This window comes from Lontra canadensis, unplaced genomic scaffold (assembly GCF_010015895.1).
Source record: "Lontra canadensis isolate GAN:19392208 unplaced genomic scaffold, GSC_riverotter_1.0 scaffold20, whole genome shotgun sequence".
NCBI classification, from domain to species: domain Eukaryota; kingdom Metazoa; phylum Chordata; class Mammalia; order Carnivora; family Mustelidae; genus Lontra; species Lontra canadensis.
The window spans coordinates 22,736,025-22,754,603 of NW_022631014.1; the positions used below are offsets into that span (position 1 = coordinate 22,736,025).

Below are 18,579 nucleotides of genomic sequence, written 5' to 3' on the forward strand. Positions count from 1 at the left end.
AATCTTTATCTATCTGTCTATGCGGATGAGGAAATAAACTATGCAGTACTCTTCTACCATTTGCTTTCTTCAGGGTCCTGTGAGGAATCCAGGCATATTTGATATTTTTTCAACTTTGTATTATAGATGATTTCAAACTTCAAAAAAATTGAAAAAATGAGTATCCATATGCTCACCACCTAGTTGAACAATTGTTACATTTTGCCATATTTATTTCCTCTCTCTAGCTACAGCTTTTAGTGTTGAATCATTTCTAAATATTTCTAAATATCAATATTTCTAAATATTCATCTCTAAATATTTCACCATGCAATTTTTTCAAGATTTTATTTATTATTTGATAGAGCAAGCACAAGCAAGGGGAGTAGAAGAGGGAGAAGCAGGTTCCCCACTGAGCAGGGAGCCCAACACAGGGCTCGATCCTAGGACCCTGAGATCATGACCTGAGCCAAAGGCAGATGCTTAACCAGCTGAGCCACCCAGGCGCCCCTCACCATGCATTTTTTAAAAATAAGGCCATTCAAAGAAAAAAAAAAAAAAAGGCTATTCACTTGTATAACCATTGTCATACTTTAGAAAATTAATATTTGAATATATTAAGTTTCCCAGTTGTCCCAGAAATGCTATTTAAAGGCTTAAAGAGGCTGTGCTTACCTGGCAAAGTATCAGTTAAAAGATAATGGTAAGTTAAAAAGATGAAAAGTACAGCATAGGGAATAGAGTTAATAGTACTGTACTAACGTTTTAACTGCACATACTGTGGCAAGCACTGAGTGATGTATATACTTGTTCAGTCAACGTGTTGTACACCTGACACTAATATAACACTGTTAATTAAACTTCAATTAAAAAAAGAAAGGTGTGCTTTTCAAACTAAGATCCAGTCATAGTTTACACATTTGTGTGTGTGTGTGTGTGCATGTGTGTATAAAATATATTGGGTTTGTAAGTTCAAGCCCCACATTGGGTGTAGAGACTACTTAAAAGTAAAATCTTTAAAAAAAAAAAGTCTAAGTTGAATATAAAAGCTTAAGGGAAATCTAGGCTTTCTGAATGTAGAGCCTTAATAAAACAGGTATTAATATTTGAAAACCAGAGTAAATCTCTTTTCTGTACATAAAAACTACTCTCCAATATGAAAATTAAAATACTCCCCAGCAGGGGCACTGGCTGCCAGTCAGTGGAGTATGCTCTTGATCTTGGGGTTGTTTGAGCCTCACAATGGGTGTAGAGATTTACTTAAAAATAAAATCATAAGAAAAAAATACTCAGCATGGTAGAGGTCTGGTTTGTCTATATTCCACAAAGCATGTTATTGTTAATTCTTGATTATTTTCTTCCTTTATTTCTGTTGTGCAGCACAGGGTGCTCAAGTCTGAGGCATTGCTCGTCACAGATTTCTCTGATTATGTAATAATCAGCTGTTATATGTGTAGGGTTTCGATAAGTCAGAGACACTTGTCCAAGTGATAGAAAACCACGTGAGCTATGTGAACTTTATTTATATGGTGACTTCGACAGGCCTAAATGATTTTTCTTTGAAATGGCATCCTTCTTTTTTAAAACTTGCCTTCACAAAGGCATCAACACTACTTTGTGACCATATTAGTAGGTTTCCTTAGTTTTTAACATTCCTTATTCCTATGGGGGAAAAAATGTCTTTTCTTGAACATCATTGGAGCTGTATTTTAAAATGTGTAGCTTGTGTGGAAACCCCTCCTCCAATCAGATTTGAATTGTTAACATTCTGTATTAGAATGTGTCTGTGCTTTCAGTTAACTGACTTCTTTCAGTTTTTGAAAAGCAGTGTATTTCTTTTCTACTTACTTTAAACCTAAAGGCAATTGTTTGGTTCAAAATGAAGCCTATTGGCTTAAAGGGTGTCAAGGTTTTTGCTCCTAAGAGCTCTGTGCGCATGGAAGGTCAGCCATGTTCATTAGGCCAGAGTAGAAGGAAAGTCAAGCTTATGGATGAACGGCCATACACTCTTACAATTGGCAATGGAGACTACTTTTGGACAAATAAAGACACATTATGGAATTACGTGCAGACTCTTTCTGGTAAGAACTCTGAAGTTACAAATAATGTTTTAAAAACTGATTATGAAAGTAACACCCATTCCATATGGAAAACTTGAAAGGTGCAGAAAGATAACAAGGAAGATAAAAATAGTAAACCCATTGGAGTATTTTTGTTTTAAAGTTTTATCTTGAAGTAAAAGTGCAGATAAAATAATGGTTGGTAGCCTTGGGAAAGGCTACCTCTTGCACTGATTTCTCCAAAATATCTGTAGAAATGACAATTTCAGAGTCTCTTGTCAGCCTTAGAGTCTAGCTTGTTTATTATATTAAAGTTGGCATCTCTCTTTGCTTGGAAGATTGTAGGAGGCTTTTACAGTTCCTGAAGGATAATGATGGAAAGTAGAAACTTAAACTCCTTTTTTTTTGAAGATTTTATTTATTTCTTTGACAGACAGAGATCACAGGTAGGCAGAGAGGCAGGCAGGGTGGGGGTTGGGGGTGGGAAGCAGGCTCCCTGCTGAGCAGAGAACCCAAAGCAGGGCTCAATCCCAGAACCCTGGGATCATGACCTGAGCTAAAGGCAGAGGCTTTAACCCACTGAGCCACCCAGGCGCCCCTACGGATTTTATTTTTAAGTAATCTCTACACCCAGCATGGGGTTGGAATTCACAACCCCCACATCAATAGTCACATGCTCTACCAACTGAGTCAGCAGGTGTCCCCAAAATAAAATATTAAAAAATAATAATAATAGTCGGGGTGCCTGGGTGGCTCAGTGGGTTAGAGCCTTTGCCTTCGGCTCGGGTAGTGATCTCAGGGTCCTGGGATCAGGCCCCGCATCGGGCTCTCTGCTCAGGGGGAGCCTGCTTCCTCCTCTTTCTCTGCCTGCCTCTCTGCCTACTTGTGATCTCTCTGTCTGTCAAATAAATAAATAAAATCTTAAAAAAAATAATAATAATAGTCAATAAATAAAGTAATTGATCCTTACTGTTATTGTATACATAAAAGTTTTGCTAAACAGATGTATTGTGAAAACAGGTTAACAGTAACTCATTGTCATTGACTTTCTAAAGAAAAAACTATTTAACAGTGTCTTTACTCTTTTTTTTTTTTTTTTTTTAAAGATTTTATGCTTTAAGTAATGTCTACACCTGGGGCACCTGGGTGGCTCAGTCAGTTAAGTGTCTGCCTTTGGCTCAGGTCATTTTTCCAGGGTGCTGGGATTGAACTCCCACATAGGGCTCCCTGCTCACTGGGGAGTCTGCTTCTCCCTCTGCCCCAAAACTTACTTGTGGTTGCTTTCTCTCTCTCTCTAATAAATAGATAAAATCATTTTTTTTTAAATATTTTATTTATTTATTTGACAGACAGAGATCACAAGTAGGCAGAGAAGCAGGCAGAGAGAGAGGAGGAAGCAGGCCCCCGTTTGAACAGAAAGCCTGACGCGGGGCTCGATCCCAGGACCCTGGGATCATGACCTGAGCCGAAGGCAGAGGCCTAAACCTCTGAGCCATCCAGGCGCCCTAAATAGATAAAATCTTAAAAAAAAAAAAAAAAAAAGTTATGAAAATTTTCAAAATTAAAAGTTGGGGGAGGGGGTTGGAGAATAAAAAGATCCAAAAAAAATTATTAGAAAAGTTGATTGGTGGTTTTTTTTAAATCAAAAGAAAGTTTCCTTCCTTCCTTCAGAAAGAGCACAAGCAGGGGGAACAGCAGGCAGAGCCTGGCAGAGGAAGAAGCAGACTCCCCGCTCCCCGCTGAGCAAGGACCCAGATGTGGGACTCAATCCAGGGTCTTGGGATTACGACCTGAGCTGAAGGCAAATGCTTAACCAACACTGAGCCACCCAGGCGTCCCAAAGAGAGTTTTCTAAGTGGGAAATATTTGTAAATTGTAGAGGACAGTTTCTAAAGACTGATCTTGACTAAGTACAACTTTTAATTTGAGTTTAGTACCTCAGGGAAAAGCAGGAATATCATGAGTAATTTAAGATTAAATGAAGTTAAAATAATCCATGGCATTAAAGCTGGCTATACCTTCTCAAGGTGCTATCTTTCCTCCCTTCCCTGCAATTCCCGTTCCCATAGTCTTTATTATTACGGCATTGAATAAATGTGAAAAAGGCTGAAAGATTTAAAGGATTTAACTTTTTTTACAGTCCCTTGATAGGCTAGATGCTGCATTTTTTTTTTTTTTTCAAGAATGAGGAGTGTTTTGTGTGTGGTTTTTTTTTTTAAGATTTTATTTATTTGACAGAGATCACAAGTAGGCAGAAAGACAGACAGAGACGGGGAAGCAGACTCCCCGCCTGATGCGGGGCCCAGTCCCAGGACCCTGAGATCACAACCCGAGCTGAAGGCAGAGGCTTAACCCACAGAACCACCCAGGCACCCCTAGATGCTGCATTTTTATTAGCTCTGTAGATGTGGTTACGTGGAAGTATTTATTCTTACTAATTTTTATGACTTTATTGTCTCCTTTCCTTTAAAGAGTAATTAAGAGCTCAGGTATGTTTCTTAGTGTTGAATGGAAACTATGTTTTGTGGCTACTACATGTAATTTTACAGAGGAAACTTCAAAGTTTGTGAAAACTGGATAAGCATGATGCTGTCTCCAGAGTGTGATATTATGGTTTAGGTTCTTGTCAGTTATCTGACATCAAGGCCCCAAATCCCAAGGAAAAGAAAGATTTCTGCCAGCCCCTCTCCCTAAAAATCTCTGCCACAGTATGTAGATGAGGCTTAGTCCAGAAAGATCTCTTGTGAACAAGAAGAGATGTGATCCTTTGACTGCATTGTGCTCACAAATGTTGGGATCAATGATGCTGCTTCTTGCGTGAAAGAAAAAGTATTTCTTCAGGATACCTGGGTGTCTCAGTGGGTTGAGTGTCTGCCTTCTGCTGACGTCATGATCCCAGGGTCCTGGGTTTGAGTCCCACATCGGGCTCCTTGCCCAGTGGGGAGCCTGCTTCTCTCTCTGCTGCTCCCCCTGCTTGTGCTCTCTCTCTGACAAATAAATAATTTTTTTTTAAAGATGTATTTATTTTGAGAGAGAGGGAAAGAATCTCCCACAGACTCCCCAGTCAGACAGAGCTCAATGAGGGGCTCAATCGCACTACCCAGAGTTCATGAACTGAGCCAAAACCCAAGAGTCAGACACTCAATCTGAGCCACCAAGGCACTGCAGAAAAAGTTCTGGGGTTTTTTTGTTTGTTTGTTTTGAAGCATTTGTCAGAACAGTTAGAAGTATTGAACTCGAGTAGTTTGAAACTTGATTTAGCGGAGATTTTTATGTTTATTTTGGAATTTGGTTTTCAAATAAAAAATATCTAATTTTGAAGTACTGAATTGTGGCGCAGTAATCATTAATCTTAGAAGGTATATGGATACTTAATCATGTTAAGGAAGCTTTTTAAATGTGTTAATCTTGGCTTTTGGATTCTTAAGCCTATGACCTAGAAATTAACTATGAGTTCTTATCAAAGTAGTTTTCTAATTGTTAAATGTTACTGTATTCCAACTGGATGATAAACTTTTTGAAGGTATTGTATATATATTTATAATCTTTTGTCTCTGGAGCGAAGCTTCTGAAATATGTAGGACTTTGATATATTGCTGGGGGGCAGATCTAACTTTTTTAAGTGAACACAACATTCTCAGCCCAAGTGTCCTGATGGACAGAGCTGTAATCTTTACATAAGCAATGGTGGGTTTTCATTGTGCTTGACCATGGCTAAAGAAAACATTTCTTTAAGTTTTTGGAGGAGTGGCTTCTAACTCACCTATAATACTAATATGCCATCGTAGTTGAAAAAGTCCCAACTGTAGCAACTTCATTAGGAAGAAGACAAAAGAAAACTAGGGCACATTCACTGTATAACTTTATTTCTAAACAACTGTGAAACTTTTGTGCTTGCAGATCAAGGAGCAGAGAAACATGAAGGGACAAATCAGTCCTCTGGGATCACTGATCAAGAGAAGGAGTTGTCCACCAGTGCTTTCCAAGCTTTCACAGTAAGCAGTGGTTTCTTTCTGTCGGCTCTAGTTTTAGGGTCTGTCGAATATGAATCTTTTCACAGTGAATTTTTTAAATTTAAAATTTTTGTTCTGTAGTAATTCAAGAATTAAGTTTAGGGAGTAGGTTTAGTTTTAATATTTAAAAAATTAGAGTTTAAATATGATAAAAGGAATGGGAGTAATTGGAGCCATTACCAAGTTTTTGTGTTTTCATAAACATGTTTAACTCTACTCTCATAATCCTTTTTAAGTCTTTAAAACTTAGATTTGTAAATATGTGGGTCATTCTTTTTAATTCACTGCTTTGTTCAATTCTTTTTCTCAAATACGCTTTAAAATGGAACTCCAAAGGTTTCTTGTCAAAACTTTGAGTTTTCTGACATTAAACTATATGAAAGTAAACCTTATTTAATTTTCAAGTTATATACATGTAAGCAGAAGAATTTGATACTTGGGTATTCAAAGTATATTTACTGGAAATTAAAAATTAGAATAATCATATCACCTTTCTTGGCTAGCCTCAGCTATTATGTCCTACTAGCAGTATACACCTATATATAAATATATATATATATATATATATATATTTGTGTATGTCATGTTGTTTTATGCATATATAGAGGTGTATGGTATACCTATGTGTCTATGTATGTGTCTTATACAAGTATTGGTGTTTGAGTTTGAGCCTTAGGAAATGTCTGCAATTTTTTTCCAGCTTTATTTTATTTTATTTTATTTTATTTTTAAGATTTATTTATTTGACAGAGAGAGAGATCACAAGTAGGCAGAGCAGGAGGCGGCGGGGGGGGGGCGGGGTGCAGTGAGCAGGCTCCCTGCTGAGCAGAAAGCCCGATGCAGGGCTTGATCCCAGGACCCTGAGATCATGACCTGAGCCGAAGGCAGAAGTTTAACCCACTGAGCCACCCAGGCGCCCCTTTTTCCAGCTTTATTGAGATACAATTGACATATCCCAGTTTCCTTCTTTCTTTTTTTTTTTTTTTAAAGGATTTTATTTACTTATTTGACAGAGAGAGAGTGAGAAAAGGAACATAAGCAGGGGGAGTGGGAGAAGAAGAAGCAGGCTCCCCACCAATCAGGGAGCCCAGTGCGGGGCTTGATCCCAGGACCCTGGAATCGTGACCTGAGCTAAAGGCAGACGCTTAACCGACTGAGCCACCCAGGCACCCCTTTAAAGACTTTTACAATGAAGAGTGAAATATATTTGGAAATGATTGTATAGTTTTAAAGCTGATATGTAATTTTGTCTGTTTTTGTGTTTGTTTGTTTTAGGCTGGAAATTACGATGCCTGTCTGCAACATCTTGCTTGCCTACAAGAAGTAAACAAAGATGATTATAAAATAATTTTGAATACAGCAGTGGCTGAGTTTTTTAAAAATAACCAAACGACAACAGATAGTTTGAGACAAACGCTTAACCAGCTGAAGAATCAGGTGATACACAAATGAATTTAGCTGTAAAAGTACTGTGGTAGTCTCTCAATTGTCCAGTAGAAATACTTGAGGAAAATTAATAGGACATGTCTGATACTGATAGCATAATTTCTAATGTATCTAAAACACTTGCATCAGTTTTATTTATATAAAATTATTATTCCAGGAAATGAAAGATATGTTGTATAATTTTATTTTCTGTTGCATTTTTAAATTGAACAGAATAGACTAATATACCAAATTTGAATGAGTTTTGGAGTTCTGAGAAAAAATTAAAGTGGAAATATATGAAAAGCTTAGCTACTGAGATTATCTTTTTTATAACTGCAAAGATCAGATTATTTATAATAATGTTAAGATTGTTTTAGCACATTGGATCAGGCATGATTAATTGATTAAATAGAAGATATTCTGACTTATATATGGTTTGGGGTTTGTCTTAGTCATTGGTCATAGCAGCAACATTTCTCAGATCACAGAGTTAGAGCTTTGATAGTCAAGACGGCTGATGATGATGATAGGATCAGATAGCAGACATTTATCGCTTATTATGGAACAAGGCCCTGCCAAGAACCTTATATGCAACATGTCACTTACTCTTCCCAGTAGTCCTATGAAACAGCTACTATAATTTTTCTCATTTTACAGATGGGAAAGCTGAGGTACAGATAGCTTATATAATTTGTCCAAAGACACAAATCTCTTAAATGAAGAGAGCTCCATCAACGCAGTCCTGTTTGACTCAAGGGCCTGTGCTTCTAATTATTGCTTCATGCTGTAGAAGCACTTAAGACCTTTTTGAGCTTTTGTCCTTGTTCATGAGTACCACTGTATGGTAGAGTATCACCCTAATATGTGATATAGACCCCTTCAGGACCTTTATAATTTTTTTTATAGGAGTAAAGCTACCCTGCAGTATCACCCAAACTTGGTATTGTTAGAAATAAGTAACCTGTTCGTGCTCTTCCTAATTCTTTACAGGAGTAATTTTTCAACTCTATTACAGTTCTTCAATGAAAATGAGAGTAATAAAGGTGCCTGCCTGGCTCAGTTGGTAGAGCATGCAAATCTTTTTTTATTATTATGAACATATAATGTATATGTTTCAGGGGTACAGGTCTGTGACTCACTAGTCTTACACAATTCACAGCACTCACTATACACATACCCTCCCCAGTGTCTATCACCCAGCCACCTCATTCTCCTACCACACCTCCCCTCCAGCAACCCTCAGTTTGATTCCTGAGATTAAGAGTCTCTTATGGTTTGTCTCCCTCTCTGGTTTCATCTTGTTTCATTTTTTCCTCTCTTCCCCTATGATCCTCTGCCTTGTTTCTCAAATTCCACATATCAGTGAGATCATATGATAATTGTCTTTCTCTGATTGACTTATTTCACTTAGCATAATACCCTCTGGTTCCATCCATAGAGCATGCAATTCTTGATCTCAGGGTCATGAGTTCAAGCCCCCCCCCTTGGGTGTAGAGATTACTTTAAAATATAATTTCTTTCTTTTTCAAGAAAAGAAAATGAGAATAATAGTAATAATAATAATAATAATATTCCAGGTTAAGTGCTTTTTATATTTTATCTCAAATAATCCTCACATTCAGCCCTTAAGATAGGTACTTTTATCTCAGTTGTATAACTGGGATTTAGGGAGCCTGATAATTTTAATTTATATAGCCAGAGAGGGGAGGAGCAAGATTTGAATCAGACCTCTGATATATATATATTTTTTTTATTTAATGAATATAGTTTTTGTTGTTTTTTTTTTAAGATTTTATTTATTTATCAGATAGAGATCACAAGTAGGCAGAGAGGCAGACAGAGAGAGAGGGTGAAGCAGGTTCCCTGCTGAGCAGAGAGCCAGATGCGGGGCTCAATCCCAGGACCCTGGGATCACGACCCGAGCCGAAGGCAAAGGCCCAACCCACTGAGCCACCCAGGTGCCCCTGATTTTTTTTTTTTTAAGGTAAATTTTACATGCGGGTTTGAACTTAACGACCCCAAAAATCAAGAATTACATGTTCTACAGACTAAGCCTTCTAGGCACCCCCAGACCATCTGACTTTCGAGCCTGTTTTCATAGCTACCCCATTCTTCACACATTTATATGACATCACATTTCTGTATTTCTCTAGCTTAGTAACTGTGACTTTATCTGGAGTTCCAGAATCAAAGGAAAGATGATGTTTGTGGATATCTAGTACACATACCCTATGACCCCATAGACTGTTTATTCCATCCTTAAAACCCTTTTTAGGGTAAGAGACTCCTGCAGACTTCTTATTAAGCCAAGAAAACAGTTTTGAAATCCTTTCACCAGCCTTGGTTCTTTTTTCCTTTTTGCTTTTATTTTTGATAAGGCTGGTTCAGTAATCCCCCCTCCCCCATGCCCTCCACCTCTCTTAAAACCTAGAAGTATTTGTACCTGTGTCTCCTACTTTTCTCTAAATCACACTTCTGTTCAGAGTCTTATGTCCTCAGCCTAGTTACATACCTTTACAACCTATTCCACTTTTATTGATGTTTTATCTCATTTAACAAGTAGTTTTTGTTCTGGCTGGAGCAATTACTAGATGCTTTTGGTAAGTCCTAGAAAATGTTGCTGTTATTTATGTCATATGTTCAACCATTTGTGCTTTTCTTTTTTGTTTTGTTTTTTAAGAAGAAAGAATTTATTTTTTTTTTATTCATTCATTTGCTAGAGAGAGAGAGAGAGAGAGTACTTGCGTGCACACAGAAACAGGGGGAGTAGCAGGCAGAGGAAGAAGCAGGCTCCACACTGTGCAAGGAGCCCAGTGTGGGACTTTAGGACCTCAGGATCACGACCCAAGCTGAAGGCAGAAGCCCAGCCGACTGAGCCACCGAGGTGTCCCTACTTACAAAAAACAAGTCTTAAAAACAAACCCATAGCGATCCCTGCCATTAGACAGCAAACTCCCAGTGCCCAGTAACTAGTAATCTGCTTTGTCTATTCATTTGCCTACTTTGGCTATTTCATGTAGCTGAACGTTCAACCATTTTTTAATCCAGAATTCCTTAATTTGTCCAGACCCCTCTTTTCTGGCTAAGAATTAACCTTTTCTTAGTTCATTCTCTCTCCATTATATTACCATCAGCAAGAATTGTTTTTCTTTGGAAATTGAGTTTTCTCTAAAGAGACTATTTTTAGTCACTTCAAGACTGTGACTTGGTAAGCGAAGGTTATACAGACTGCAAACTAATGGAGGTGCAAGTGCTTGTGGTCAGAGAGGACCAGTTGTTAACATTTAAGCTCATCATATGGATGACTGAAGTCACAGGTGTCTGATTACAAATTACTCTGTATCATGAACCTTCTGGTTCCTTGCCATCAGCCAAACCAAAGTTAAGTTCATCATGTATATCATACTCTCACTGCTTGATATAGGGAAGTGTCAGTCTTACAATTAATTACTTAACATTACTCAATAATTTGTTCCAATCTTTAGGGGCACCTGGGTGCCACAGTTGTTTGGGAGTCTGACTCGGTTTTGGCTCAGGTTGTGGTTTCAGGATCGTGAGATCAAGTCCCATGTAGGGCTCCAAGCTCAGTTCAGAGTCTTCTTGGGACTCTTTCGCTGTTCCTCTCTCCCTCCTCTACGTGCACTCTGTCTCTCTCAAATAAATAAATCTTTAAAACAATAATTTATTCCAATCTTACCAGTGGCAGAGAAAAATTGGTTTTAATACAGATAGATTTCCAGTTTTGTGTGTTAAGTGAAATTACAAAGTGTTTGCAAAACTTAATTAAAATTTGCAAGCCTAGGGGCACCTGGGTGGCTCAGTGGGTTGAGCCTCTGCTTTCGGCTCAGGTCATGATCTCAGGGTCCTGGTATCGAGCCCCGCATCGTGCTCTCTGCTTGGCAGGGAACCTGCTTCCTCTTTTCTCTCTCCCTGCCTCTCTTGCCTACTTGTGATCTCTCTCTGTGTCAAATAAATAAATAAAATCTTTAAAAAAAAAAACAACAATTTGCAAGCCTATTGCTTCAGCTTGGGGAGCATGCAGGTAGTCATTAGCTTTAAAATGCAAAGTGGTGTGATTTTTTTTTTTCTGGTATCAGATCAGATGTAAATGTTAGTGTTTTAGCAAAGCCATTAAAAGCCTATTTTTGTTGTTTATTACCTCAAACATTTTTTTTTTTTTAAGTTATAGGAACAAAACCTGAAAATAAGAGGAATATCAGAAAATATACTTCCTAGCTATAAAGCCTTAGGCAAGATAATTAAGCTTTTTGTGCTGGTCTCCTTATTTATAAAATGGAAATGATAATAATTTCTCTGTCCTCAAGGTATGGTGTGGATTAAATGAGGTATTCTTTATGAAAGGTTTAACACAGCGGGCCTGGCACGTAGTTAAGTAGTTAGCTCTTGTCTATTAATGTTTAAATTTTACTTTAGTTTTTACAAAATGAAACCAAGGTTATGTATACATAGCGCATAACATAGTGCGTACAGGAAAGGTCTTTGAGTTTTACCCACTCCCAGAGAGACTAAAAAGTGGGAGACTAATTTGGAAGCCATGCTGGCAGTTAAAACATTGATGATACTGTCACAGTAGCAAGGAAGAGACTAGCCTTGCTTTGTGCTAGGTACTAAAGTCCACGAAAATGTTTTACTTAATGGAATTTTATTATGAATAAACTAATTTTGAATATGTGAGAATAATTAAAATCTAGAGGTCCTGTAGAAAAGATGGAAAAATTCAGAGTAAGAAATGGCCTGTGTTTCCGTTTGTTCATATAGATCCTTTCACTTTTGCTCTTTATTTTCTTACTGTGTGAGAACATATTCTTTGTTGATTTTGTTTCATAGGTCCACTCGGCTGTTGAAGAAATGGATGGATTAGATGATGTGGAGAACAGCATGTTGTATTATAATCAGGCAGTCATTCTTTATCATCTGCGGCAGTACACAGAAGCGATAGCAGTTGGTGAAAAACTTTACCAGTTCATAGAACCTTTTGGTATGTTCTGTCAAAAATTTTCCTATCTTTGGGGGACTTGGGTGGCTCAGTTGGTTAAGTGTCTGACCCTTGATCTCAGCTCTGGTCTTGATCTCAGGGTTGTGATATCAAGTCCCACATCGGGCTGTGCACTGGGCATGGAGCCTGCCTGGGATTCTCTCTCTCCCTCTGCCCCTCTTCCCCTCTAAAAAAAAGAATTCCCTGTCTTCTCATACTTGCAGTGGCCTCTGGTCCTTTTACCTAGTTAACCAAAATCAGGGAATTACCTGTTAGTATTTAAAGAAAGAAAAAAAGCTGTGTCAGGTTTTCTTGATAGCTAGAAAAGATAAAAAATGACATCACTTTTAGATGAACCCAGGTTTTCTTTTAGCATTTCCTCCCCATCTCTCAACATTTTTTTTTTTTTTTAAAGCTCTCATCCACTCATTTGAGAGAGAGAGTGAGCAAGAGAGAGAACAGGAGCAGGGGGAGCATCAGAGGCGGAGGGAGAAGCAGGTTCCCCACCAAGCAGGGAGCCTGATGGGCAGTCTGATCCCAGGACCCCAGGACCCCAGGATCATGACCTGAGCTGAAGGCAGAGGCTTAACCCACTGAGCCACCCAGGCGCCCCTACTCACCCTTCAGTTTTTAAAAATAACTTAGGGGGAGGGCTCCTGGGTGGCTCAGTGGGTTAAGCCTCTGCCTTCAGCTCAGGTCATGATCTCAGGGTCTTGGGAGGGAGTCCCTCATCTGGCTCTCTGCTCAGCGGGGAGCCTGCTCCCTCACCACCACCACCGCTGTCCCCCCCCCCGCCTGCCTCTCTGCCTACTTGTGATCTCTCTCTCTCCCTCTCTGTCAAATAAATAAATAAAATCTTAAAAAACAAAACAAAACAAAAAACTTAGTGCCTGGGTGGCTCAGTGGGTTAAGCCTCTGCCTTTGGCTCAGGTCATGATCTCAGGGTCCTGGAATCGAGCCCCACTTCAGGCTCTCTGCTCATCAGGGAGCCTGCTTCACCCTCTCTCTCTGCCTACTTGTGATCTCTGTCTGTCAAATAAATAAATAAAATCTTTAAAAAAAAAAACAACTTAGAAATTATGTTTCTGATTGGAAAGACTTCATGTTTTTTCTCTGCTCTTTAAACACCACTTAGTGTACCGAATCCATTCTTACTTGAGCAGTATATTAAGGCGTGTTCAGGGATGTTAAGGGACAGTGAAATATTTTTTCATTGCCTTACTGACATTTTTGTGGGTAATCATAGAATATATAGTACAGACTATGCTCGTTTTCTTGGTATCTTAAGTTACTTATTTTACGGTTACTAGCCTTGAATAAGTGAAGTAAGAAAGGTGAGGGCAAAGGAACAAAGAGGGAGCAAATAAAGCAGCAAAGCCAGGTTCAGGAAATGGTTGTTAGAGAGGCCTGTTTGTTTCCAGTCCACAGGCAGGCAGAATTCAGTTGTGATTTTTGTCTTTTTCTCCATGTTACTTTCTTTTAAATTCAAAACACTAATGCCAGTTCCTGATTATTTTAAACACCTGAGTGCTGATGTGGTCCGCCACAGGACAAGAAGTAGAGTGTGATGGCTTCTCTCTGGGACTTTGGGAAGAGTTAGAAGATCCCTATTTGCTGTCAGCCTTTGAACAGTGCTTACTGTGACTCTAGGGAGGCATTTTCACGGTGCTCCTCTTCTGTACTGAGGCCATGGTGGCTGGACAGATTGGGTAGGGAAACACCAGTGGTGAAGATGGTGTAAATTGTGACCTTTCCCTATAAAACTGGAAATCAGCATTATACTTCTATGTTTTTCTATAAAGCTGAGAGGGAGGTCTTCTGTTTTTTGTTAAGTAATCTCCACCTAAGTGGGGCTTGAACTTACTACCCCAAGATCAAAAGTATCATGCTCTGCCAACTGACCCACCCAGCCAGGTGCCCCTATAAAGCTGGTTTTTAGAAATTCTGGAACAGTTCATAAAATTCTGTTGATCTATACTGTGGCTGAGTATGGAATATAACAACCAACTAGGTAGAATTCAGATCCATTTTTATTCCTTGAAAATTATTATTGCTCTTTTTTATTTTATTGTTGTTTTTTTTAAAGATTTTATTTATTTATTTATTGGACAGAGATCACAAGTAGGCAGAGAGGCAGGCAGAGAGAGAAGGGGGGAAGCAGGCTCTCTGCCGAGCAGAGAGCCCGATGCGGGGCTCGATCCCAGGACCCTGAGATCATGACCTGAGCCGAAGGCAGAGGCTCAACCCACTGAACCACCCAGGTGCCCCTATTTTATTGTTATTTTTAAAGATTTTATTTTTAAGTAATATCTACACCCAATATGAGGTTCAAACTTACAACCCCAAGATCAGGAGTTGCATGCTCTTCCAACTGAGCCAGCCAGGCACCCTCCGTTATTGTTATATTTAAAAACGTTACTAGGGAGATAGATGCCTGGGTAGCTCAGTTGATTGAGCGTCCAACTCTTGGTTTCAGCTCAGATCATGATCTCAGGGTCCTGGGATTTAGCCTCGCATCAGACTCCATGCTCATCGGTGAGTCTGCTTGTGGATTCTCTCTCTTCCTCTCCCTCTGCCCCTCTCCCAGCTTGTGTGGGAGCTCTCTCTCACTCTCTAAAATAAATAAATCTTTTTAAAAAAAGTATAAAAATATCACTACTTGGTTCTTCTACAACATGTATTCATTGAGCATGTACTGTGGACCAAAATTGTTCTGTGATGTAAAGATAACGCAGTGAATGAAATAAAGTCTTGACCCTCATTAAGGTTATATTCTAATGGGAGAGCAACACAATAAATATAAATTATGAGGTAGCTGAATGCCACGAAGAAAAGCTAAAATTGGGTAAGAAGATTGGAGATGGATTGGGAACATCATTTTTAGATAAGTCAATCAGGGAAGGCCTGAGATAAGGCAGTATTTGAAAAGAGACCTGAGTGAAGAGAAGAGGTGAGCCACATGGCTCTTGAGGGGGAAAGCATTCCAGCCAGAGGTGATAGTTTATGCAAAGAACCTGCGATGACCTTAAGTTTGGTGAGAGGGGAACAGCAGAAGTCCATTGTGACTAGAGCTAGGTGGGGAGAACAGAAGCAAATGAAGTCGGAAGTAGCCAGGGGCAGAACAGGTAAAGTCCTGTGGCCTAGGTAAGGACTTAGTGTATTAAGAGTGATGGGAAGCCCTTGGCCCTTTGTGCATTGACCACCTTGATTTTAGTTTTAAATGGAATCCACTCTGTTGCTGTGTAAGAGCAAGAATGGAATCAGGAGGACTTGTTAGGAGGCTTAAGGGCTTTTGAAATTTTCTGTTCTTGATTTTAGCATTCTTTTTTAAACCTTATTTTTTATTTTTTCTTCTGAAAGGAAAGGAAAATAGTGTGACATAACTGGTTACCCTTCCTCTCTTTTTGGGCTCTTCCTCCTTTGAAATCCTCCTCAGAGTTGGAAGGACCTCAGAAGATCATCTGGCTCACCCCCCCCTGCCTTCAGGCAGGTGAAGTATTCTCCCCATTTTATAGGTCTGCTAGCTGAGGTCTAAAAATTAGCTCAGTGATATGTAGAGGTCACATACCTAGTAAGTAGCTAAGTGGGTACTGGAATTAGGGTTTCCTTCTACCTAAAGTAATACTCCTCATTTGATGCGTTGGTGTTTGGTAGATACTTTTTGTCAAGGGAGTATCTGTCACTGCAACGAGAGGCCTTGAGATGCGGAATAGAATAGCATTGTTGGTATTGTAAGTTGTTCCATGCACGGCTCTAGGTGATGAACATTCATTTAAATAAAGACTTAAGTGTCTTTGCTCTTTAGAACTTTCTGAGGAGGAGTGGTCTGAAATGTTTGCTTCACTTTGGATTATAACTTTTCTTTTCCTGTTTTTTCCCCCAGAAGAAAAATTTGCCCAAGCAGTGTGTTTTTTGCTTGTAGACCTATATATATTAACCTATCAAGCTGAGAAAGCTTTGCATCTTCTTGCTGTCCTAGAAAAAATGATTTCACAAGGCAGCAACAACAAAAATGGGAAGAATGAGGTAAGAGTTCTGAGGTGATCAGATTAAAATTTATGGTTAATATTTTTGGGTTATTAAATATTTTAACAGCTTTATTGAAATGTAATTCAATACAGAATGACCACTATTCTTAATGATACCGTAGTATTACATACTCGAAAATGGCCAAGCAAATTGATCTTCAGAGTCCTCAGTACAAGAATAAAAACCTTTTGTATTGTGTATAGTATAGTGATAGATGTTTCAATTAGACTTATTTATTTCACAATATATACAAATATCATTATGTTGTATACCTGATAGTGTTTACGTCAATTATACCTCAATTTAAAAAAAATATATTTTTTTAAGATTTTATTTTTTTATTTATTAGTGATCAAGAGAGGGAATACAAGCCAGGGGGGTGGGGAGGCAGTGGGAAAGGGAGAAGCAGGCTTCCCACTAAGCAGGGAGCCTGATTTGGGGCCCTATCCTAGGATTCTGGATCATGACCTGAGCCGAAGGCAGACACTTAACAACTGAGCCACCCAGGTGCCCCTAAAAATTTTTGTAGTAAATAAAAAATCAGAAGAATTGGGTGGCTCAGTGGGTTAGAGCCTCTGCCTTTGGCTCAGGTCATGATTCCAGGGTCCTGGGATCGAGCCCCACATCGGGCTGTCTGCTCAGCGGGGAGCCTGCTTCTTCCTCTTCTCTCTCTAATTGCTTCTCTGCCTACTTGTGATCTCCGTCTGTCAAATAAATAAATAAATAAATAAACCATTGTAACCATCCTAATGGATGTAAAGTAGTATCTCATAGTGGTCTTAATTTCTCCACTTACTAAGGGAGTGTGTTTGCATCTTTTCACGGGTGAAATGTTCAATTTACTGGATGTAAAGAGTAGAATTAAGACAATAGAAATTCATAATTTGGATAGACAGGGCAGCTTTCACTAGAGAAAAATTCATCATTTAAGTTCTTTAGAAGTGCATATTTATGATATATTCTGGAATAAGGGATTTGGTGTACATTAAGAATACTCTTAGTTCTTATCGGTTTTTTATTTTTAGATTTTATTTGTATTTTTAATTTTTTTTTTTTTTTGAAGATTTTATTTGAGAGTGTGTACATGCAAGCAGTGGGGAGGGCCAGAGGGAGAGGGAGAAGCAGGTTTCCACCAAGCTGGGAGCCCAGTGTGGGCTTTGGTCCAGGGCTCCAAGATCATGACCTGAGCCAAAAGCAGACACTTAACTGACTGAGCCACCGAGGTGCCTCAAGATTTTATTTTAAGTAATCTCTACACCCAGTATGGGACTTAAACCCACAACCCTGAGATCAAGAGTCACATGCTCCACTAAGCAGAGGTGGGCACCATGAGGTGCCCCTTTTGTTTTTTGTTTTGCTTGTCCTCTAATTGTCAAGGGATGGTCATTCTCTCTTTCTGTTCCTGCCCTTTTGTTAGAAAAGGAGTATTTGTAGGGCTCCTGGGTGGCTCAGATGGTTGGACGTCTGCCTTCAGCTGAGGTCATGATCCTGGGATCGGTTGCCCGATCAGGCTCCCTGCTCAGGGTCTGCTCCTCCCTCTCCTTTTTTTTTTTTTTTTTTTAAAGATTTTATTTATTAAAAAAAAAAGATTTTATTTATTTACTGGGGACAGAGAGAGGGATCACAAGTAGGCAGAGAGGCAGGCAGAGAGAGAGGGAAGCAGGCTCCCTGCTGAGCAGAGCCCGATGCGGGACTCCATCCCAAGACCCTGAGATCATGACCTGAGCCAAAAGCAGAGGCTTGAACCCACTGAGCCACCCAGGTGCCCCTCTCCCTCTCCTGCTGCTCCCCCTGCTTGTGCTCTCCCACTCTCTCTTTCAAATAAGTAAAATCTTAAAAAAAAAAAAAAGGATTATTTGTAGAAAACAGATTGTTAATAGTACCTTTCTTTCTACCTGTGTAAGTTCTCTTAAGTTTAAAAATAAACATTAGCATTACTTTTTACAATTTAACAGATGTGGATAGAAAAGAACTGAGTTAAATCATCTTAGCATTATTCCTAAACACGGTGTGGTAAAATACTTTGTTTTTATATTCAGTACTTATGAATGAGTTGATAAAAATATAATTCTGT

The 18,579-nt window shown here is 39.0% G+C and overlaps 1 protein-coding gene across 7 annotated transcripts in view; it reads left to right on the forward strand.

Moving 5' to 3' along the window:
• CNOT10 (CCR4-NOT transcription complex subunit 10) overlaps positions 1–18,579 on the forward strand; it is a 71,316-nt gene that overhangs the window by 6,433 nt on the left and 46,304 nt on the right. For 6 of the 7 annotated variants that reach the window (XM_032861296.1, XM_032861298.1, XM_032861297.1 and 3 more), the window contains exons 1-5: positions 1,841–2,060; positions 5,940–6,034; positions 7,328–7,489; positions 12,329–12,479; positions 16,360–16,502. In XM_032861296.1, coding sequence (XP_032717187.1) covers positions 1,859–2,060; positions 5,940–6,034; positions 7,328–7,489; positions 12,329–12,479; positions 16,360–16,502 — 753 coding nt within the window. In that variant the 5' untranslated portion in view covers positions 1,841–1,858. Of the gene's footprint in view, positions 1–1,840; positions 2,061–5,939; positions 6,035–7,327; positions 7,490–12,328; positions 12,480–16,359; positions 16,503–18,579 lie in introns of those variants that run through there. The other variant, XM_032861300.1, reaches the window with a different exon arrangement.